The 7,437-nt window shown below is 53.2% G+C and overlaps 1 protein-coding gene across 1 annotated transcript; it reads left to right on the top strand.

Annotated features, from left to right (window-relative positions):
- Positions 1-487: 487 nt before the first annotated feature.
- LOC147026716 (uncharacterized) lies at positions 488-2,149 on the top strand. The gene is made up of 2 exons (XM_085883585.1): positions 488-636; positions 775-2,149. The coding sequence occupies exon 2, from the start codon at positions 878-880 to the stop codon at positions 2,147-2,149; it is 1,272 nt and encodes a 423-aa protein (XP_085739711.1). The 5' UTR covers positions 488-636; positions 775-877.
- Positions 2,150-7,437: the final 5,288 nt, after the last annotated feature.

Below are 7,437 nucleotides of genomic sequence, written 5' to 3'. Positions count from 1 at the left end.
GCGGTTGAGTGCCCCCGCGTGTGGGAGTGAGGGACGGTGTGTGGATGAGGCACCACGAGTGAGTGAAAGGCCGCGAGTGCGTGGAGCCACGTGTGCGAGGGAGGTAGCATGCGTGAGTGAACGGCCGAGTGCAAGGGAGACCGTGTGTGTGAGAGAGCGGTATGTAAGGGAGATGTCGGTCGGCATGTGTGAACATGCAGCCGCGTCTCCCGGGGTGAATGTGATGGAATGGTGTATGAGCGTCGTAACACGCGGGAGTGCGTGGGTGGAATGGAGACGACGACGGCGACAGAGGAAAGAAAGCCGAGTAGCGGCTGCAGTTGTTTCGGGGACCGTGCCGGGTTCACCCAGCAGTGAGCACGCGGTCCGTGCTGTGCAACGCACGAGGCCGCCACGTGCTCGCCTGCGAGAGTGAAGTCCCGGTCCGGAAACGCACGCGGTGGATTTGCCGATCCCGCGGACGGACAAAGTTGAGGCAGGATAACGTGTGGTGAATTAACGTGAATCAAGGGACATGACGCGGGATCACATGTTGTGCGTCTCGCGTATAAGGGGATGTCTCTCTGCGGCACGAGTGATTGTCCCCGGGGCATTGCTATTGACATCGGCTGTCCACTTGATGCTCGTTAACTGAAGGTGCTCATTGACTGGTGAGAATGGAGATTATATCGAACTCCGTGCTTACGCGGATTAGTCTGCAATGGTTAACTGCACATGTATACGTTTCTGCTTATGTACTCCTAGCTGAACCTGTATTTCCTGGTGTGTCCACAGAAGCGGCTCCAATCAAATGGAATAAAGCCTAAACTCTGAAGGTTCATCTCTCGCTCTCATTTCAATTTATTCCATTTGATTTTCTCGGCTCTCTCAACCAAAGATGGACAAGATCTACAAACCAGAGAGGTTCGACGCAGACCCAAACACGACTGACGCAGAAATGAAATGGTCACATTGGTTCTGCTCCTTCTCACACTATCTGACCATCATCGCGGAGGGAGCTGACAAATTTGCCGCTCTCGTGAATCATGTCTCGCCCAGCGTGTACAGGCTCTTCTCGGGGTGCGACACTTACGAAGCAGCGATTGACGTACTGCAGGCGCTCTACGTGAAGCCCAAGAACGAGGTATACATACGACATCTTCTCAACACACGCAAGCAAGCAGCCGGGGAGACAATCGATCAGTTCCTGCAAGCTCTGAATCAGCTGGGAAAAGACGGCAGCTTCCGGGCCGTAAGCGCCGAGGAACACCGAAAGGAAGCGACACGGGAGGCATTCATCCAAGGACTCAGATCAGCCCACATACGGCAACGCTTACTAGAGAAAGCGCAACCCACTCTTGACAAGGTAGTCGATCAGGCTCGAGCGATGGATACGGCTCAGCAGCAATCTGAGTCATTTGGGACACCAATGCTGCTCATGAACGCTGCTACGATGGGAACCCAAGGAACCCCACTGGCACAGACACAGCCAGACATGAGGGATGGAGAAACACCCGAGGAGCCGGATACCCAGACCTCGTCAAACTCCTCAGCAACTGCTCCGGTCGGTAAATGCTTCTTTTGTGGGTACAAAAGGCAGCCTCTCCACAAATGTCCAGCCAGAGATGCCACATGCATGAATTGCGACAAGAAAGGGCATTATGCCAGGGTATGTAAATCTACTCTAAGGAGGAATAAACCCACTTCTGCGGCTCTCTACTCGCAAAATAAATTGACTGCAGCCTCTCCGGGGAATCTATCCAAGGCTATCATCAACGTGCGAATTAACGGGCATATGGCTGAGGCTCTGGTTGATACCGGTAGCTCTGAAAGTTTCGTCAACAGCTCGCTAGTGAAGGGCAGGAAATGGGTAATCCACCCGACTGACAATACGGTATGCATGGCCGCCACCTCACTACAATCCCGCGTACGAGGGTACTGCAATGTTGAATTGGACGTAAAAGGGTACACGCATCGGGATGTAAAGGTGCTGGTGCTTCGTGATTTGTGCGCAGACGTAATTCTGGGTCATAATGTCCTCAAGCAGCACACGAGCGTCGAAATACCCTTTGGAGGAAGCAAGCCTCGTCTAATTTTAAATGCGCTGACCACCGCGGAGGTGACGTCCCCCAGCTGTTCGCTAACTTGTCGCCGGTCTGCAAACCGATAGCGATCAAATCGCGGCGATATACCACTGCTGACATGAATTTCATCACTTCAGAAACCAAGCGATTACTGGAGGAGGGAATTATAGAACCGACGGTCGCCATGGCGCGCACAGGTGTTAGTGACCAGCAGTCAGAACCATAAGAGACGGATGGTTGTCGATTATTCCCAAACGGTCAATCGCTTCACCCAACTCGACGCCTACCCCCTGCGCGCGCATAGATGAGATGGTCGAACGCGTGGCCAATTATAAGGTATTCAGTACCATCGACTTGCGAAGCGCCTATCATCAAATTCCCATCCGAGGGAGGAAGACAAACCGTACACTGCATTCCAGGCAGGGCGGCGCCTCTACCAGTTCAGAAGGATACCATTCGGTGTCACGAATGGAGTAGCTTGCTTCCAACGGGTTATGGACGACATCATCTCAGATGAAAACCTCGAAGACACTTTTGTTTACGTGGATAATGTCACAGTGTGCGGTAGGGATCAGAGGGAACATGATAGGAATCTGGACAGATTCTTGAGCATTGCTGGAAAATATAATCTGACTCTCAACTACGAGAAATGCGTATTCTCGGCAAGGTCAATTGACCTTCTCGGCTACACGATAGCCAACGGCACAATTAAGCCTGATCCTGAGCGATTGCGCCCGCTCCGTGAGCTTCCACCACCTCAGGACTTGCAGACAATGCGCCGGGTGATCGGGATGTTCGCTTACTATGCAAGATGGATTTCGCAATACTCCGAGAAAATATATCCCCTAGTGCAATGCAAAAACTTTCCACCAGATGCCGCTGTCGTGAAAGCTTTCCACGATCTCAAGGATGATATCAGTAAGTCCGTGGTTTTATCGATCGACAGCTCGGTGCCCTTCGTGGTGGAAACCGACGCTTCAAATCACGCCATAGCTGCAACACTTAATCAGTCTGGGCGGCCGGTCGCTTTCTTCGAGAACTCTCTCTAGAAGCGAGCAGAGACACTCGGCAATAGAGAAGGAGGCGTACGCCATCGTCGAAGCGCTGCGTAAATGGAGACATTATTTACTGGGAAACCACTTCACGCTCGTTACGGACCAACGATCCGTGGCTTTCATGTTTGATGGGAAAAATAACGGGAAAATTAAGAATGAAAAAATTATGAGATGGCGGATAGACCTAGCCTGCTACAGGTACGACATTGTTTACCGGCCCGGGAAGGAAAACCCTGCTGCAGATACCTTCTCCCGGGTCTACAGTTCGGCAACAATCAGTCAGGCTTTGCAAGACCTCCATGTGTCTCTGTGCCACCCAGGGTAACCAGGATGGCACATTTCGTACGCAGACAAAATCTTCCCTATTCTGTTGAAGATATTAAACAAATGAATGCTTCATGCCCTGTTTGTGCTGAACTAAAACCCAGATTCTTTGGCGCGGCATCTGGCAGACTGATCAAGGCTACTTCCCCCTTCGAGAGACTAAACATCGACTTCAAAGGGCCCCTGCCCACCGAGACAGACAACAGATACATATTCACCGTTGTTGATGAATATTCAGAGGTTCCCTTTCGCGTTTCCGTGCTCGGATATGACCTCGGGCACTGTCGTAGAAATGTCTGTCTGACGTCTTCGCTATGTTTGGGAGACCTTCGTACATACATTCAGACAGAGGGCCGTGTTTCATGTCGGCCGGGCTAAAACAATTCCTATTAGAGCACGGCATAGCAACTAGTCGAACGACGGGTTACAACCCACAGGGGAACGGGCAGGTGGAAAGGTATAATGGAGTTATTTGGAAAGCCGTAACTCTGGCGCTGAAATCGAGAGGACTGGGCCCCGAGCGATGGGAGGTTGCTCTTCCTGACGCAATGAATTCCATACGCTCTTTGCTCTGCACGTCCACAAATGCCACTCCTCACGAACGTATGTTTACTCACCAACGACGTTATGTTGACAGTCAAACGGTGCCCAACTGGCTGACCCACCCCGGTACAGTGTTCATGAAACGCCCGGTACGACAAAGCAAGTATGAACCGCTGGTGGAGGGGGTCGAACTCATTGACACTAATCCAAAGTATGCTCATGTCAGGCTCCCGGATGGCAGGGAGACCACTGTGTCGGTTCGCCATCTGGCTCCCGCCGGTACTCCTCCCGCCGGTACACCACCTCCTGGCACTCCTCCTTCTGACATTTCCCCCCCAGGAACTCCGCCAGGCGACGGGGCTGCCGTGTTCCCCCCGAGGGCGATCGAGGAGTCATCCCCGGCACAAGTCGAGGCTCACCAAGAGGATCGGGAGTCTCCCTCAAGTGAAACTGCCGTTTACTCCCGGAGAGGTCGACGAATAAGGCCCCCTCGACGACTCAATCTGTAAAGGGGATTATCGGCATTCTCGCTGCTCATGCTCCTATATGCCCATTATATCATATATCGATGCTCATTTCCATGCTCCTACAACTCAAAATAATCACTGCTTGGCATGTATGCTCCTGTAGATCTATTAGTCCGCGTTGCTTGAAATGTATACTCCTATGGAGCTAAAGCAATCATGGTGTGTAAGATGGGCCCCTAGTTACATTTTAAAGGTGAGGAGAATGTGGTGAATTAACGTGAATCAAGGGACATGACGCGGGATCACATGTTGTGCGTCTCGCGTATAAGGGGATGTCTCTCTGCGGCACGAGTGATTGTCCCCGGGGCATTGCTATTGACATCGGCTGTCCACTTGATGCTCGTTAACTGAAGGTGCTCATTGACTGGTGAGAATGGAGATTATATCGAACTCCGTGCTTACGCGGATTAGTCTGCAATGGTTAACTGCACATGTATACGTTTCTGCTTATGTACTCCTAGCTGAACCTGTATTTCCTGGTGTGTCCACAGAAGCGGCTCCAATCAAATGGAATAAAGCCTAAACTCTGAAGGTTCATCTCTCGCTCTCATTTCATAACGGATTTGGACCGGACGGGTTCTCCACGCGATCGTGTGTGTTAAGCTCCAACGGGCAAAGCACATGTGTTCGCGTGGGGAACCCCTCGAGACGTGGGCTTGTGTTTTTTTTTTTTTATGCGCACGGTGACGTCATGGCTGCACGTGGGGTTGGAATCCGGCAGGAAGGGAATCCCTGCCGGATGGTACCGTCCAATGAGGGACGAGGAACACGTGCAGCTGCATGACGTCACGGGCAGGTGCAAAGTGCGCGAGTTGCCGCGCTGGTGCTGCGCATGGAAAAAAAAAAAAAAAAGCAAGCCTCACTTTCGGGTGCACAGGATTCCTGGGCAAGGGGTGGAATACCCCCTTACCCTGGGCACAGGATGAAAACTAGTTAGGGGGAAGGGTTAGCTTAGTAAGACCGACTTCATGGGGCAGGGGTAAGTCCTCATGGAGTCCGTGGAATGGATGAGTTAGAGGGATTGTAGCCAGATTTAGGATGGGAAATTATTTTTTTTGATTTTGAGGACATGGACAGACTTGTGAATGTGTAGAGGGGACGTAGCTAAGCTACGTAGGTTAAATGGAACGTGCTATAGTTTAAGGGACGACGTGGGAGCACGAGTTAGTTAGGGGATGTAGTTAGGAGGATGGCAGAGTTCAGCGGTGTGTGTGTTGAAGAGTTGGTGAGTTGTGAGGTGAGTACTTGTTGAGTGAGTGAGGCCAGCGGGTCTGTGTGAGTGGAGCGAATGGGGAATGCATGGTGCGATGAGTGATTGGGGGGAGGAGTGACTCCCGCCCAAGGGACCCCCGGGGTCAGTGTAGAGTGAGTTAGGGGGTTAGTTAAATTGAAAAATGGAAGTCGTTTTGTTGTTGGTGGGGAAGTAGGCTCGAAACCCGTTTGGAGGGGTGCAGGAGCCCTGTTGACGGACTGGGAGCGTGGCTGCGAAAAGTGAGTATCGCTGAGTGGGTACCCCGGGCACCAGGCTAGTCGGCCGTGGTAGGCCAACGGCCCATGGGGGGCCGGGATAGCGTAGTGGGCACGGGTGCGCCTGCTTGGTGCGGGGGCCCGGGGCGCCATTAGCCGCGTGGGCAGTGTTGTGGGCACGGGTGACCCTCGGAAAGGGGCCCGGGGAGCCAGCCTGCCACGTGTAAGTTTCAGGGGAGGTGCCATGGGGGGCACTCCCCGGTGTTAGGGAGCTGGTAGGCTCGGAGGCAGTGTAGTGCCCGGGGGTGCCATAGCGGGAGATTCGGCAGAGGGTCGTGCCTGCCAAAGGGGGCCACGTGTCCCAGCCATGAGACCGTGTGAGGGCACGGAGAGAAAATTGGGGGGCGAGGCCCGAAATTGTGAGGACACCAACACAGGCGACGGGAATCTGGGTTGTTAGAACCAATAGTTTAAGCGAGAGGCGCTTGTTGAAAGCCCCGGGGTAGTTTAACAGTTGAATGGTTAGGGTAGATTAGGAAGTGTACCCCTCCGCACCATCCATCCCCTCGCTCTCGTTGTGGGCCGCTGGACCCACTTTGGTTATAGATCGCTGAACTCTGGGGAGGCCATTCTGAGGTTTCGTTGGGCCTCGACACAGGACGTTAGCTCTCCCTTGTTCCCCTCCGGGAAGGGAACGTAGGGGTTGGGAGTAGGCTAGGTGACAGGATAGGTTAGCCGAACAAGGACAGTACAGGGGGTTAGGGGACGATTTATAGTGGGGAAGTAAAAAAAGGAAATTAAAGAAAAAAATAAGTTGGGGCTAAATTGGGGTTTGACAAATTAAGGGAGTGGGTATGTACAGTGACAGGCAAAGGCGATAGGTGGGAGGGAGACAGGTAGGTAGGTCCGAGCCCGCCTTCCAAGTGGCCAGCACCACCGCACTCCCTCCACCAACCTCCACTGAACGGCAAAGGCTGGCCAACTTCATCGGCTGGCCGTGTTTTGCTTCAAGGCAGAGGCTGGCCAACTTCATCGGCAGCTGTTGTGTTGCTGCAAGGCCTGTGCCGGCCGGATCATCTGCAGCTGTGGTACTTCAAGGCCTGTGCCGGCCAGTTCATCTGCCGGCTGTGTTTGCCTGCAGCGGCCTTCTTCTGCGGGCTGTTTGCCCGCTACCTTTGCCATGCCATGCCCACTGCCTCTGTTCACCAGCCCCGTTCAATTTTTGCTTTGCCCCCCCCCCTGTTCATTGCCATGTGCGCCAGGATCAAGGCAACAGTTTGCAAGCTGCAAGAACTGCCCTGTTGGCAGCTACAACACGGGCCTGCAGTGGCGGCCCGTGCACCGTGTTTGTGTTCATCCATCCATTCGTTGTGTTCATTGCGTGTGCCACTTGAGCTGGCACGGAGACTACGTTTGTGCAGCCCATGCACCGTTGTGGTTCACTGCGTTCAGTTCAAA

The sequence above is a fragment of the Eptatretus burgeri genome, chromosome 5 (genome assembly GCF_056783735.1).
Source record: "Eptatretus burgeri isolate ZD-2024b chromosome 5, Ebu_testis_v1, whole genome shotgun sequence".
In the NCBI taxonomy this organism is placed as follows: Eukaryota; Metazoa; Chordata; class Myxini; order Myxiniformes; family Myxinidae; genus Eptatretus; species Eptatretus burgeri.
This window is presented reverse-complemented; position numbering and strand designations above follow the sequence as displayed.

Bases quoted from the DNA above. Each gene is read 5' to 3' on its own strand.
- LOC147026716 (XM_085883585.1), top strand. From the start codon at position 878: ATGGACAAGATCTACAAACCAGAGAGGTTCGACGCAGACCCAAACACG.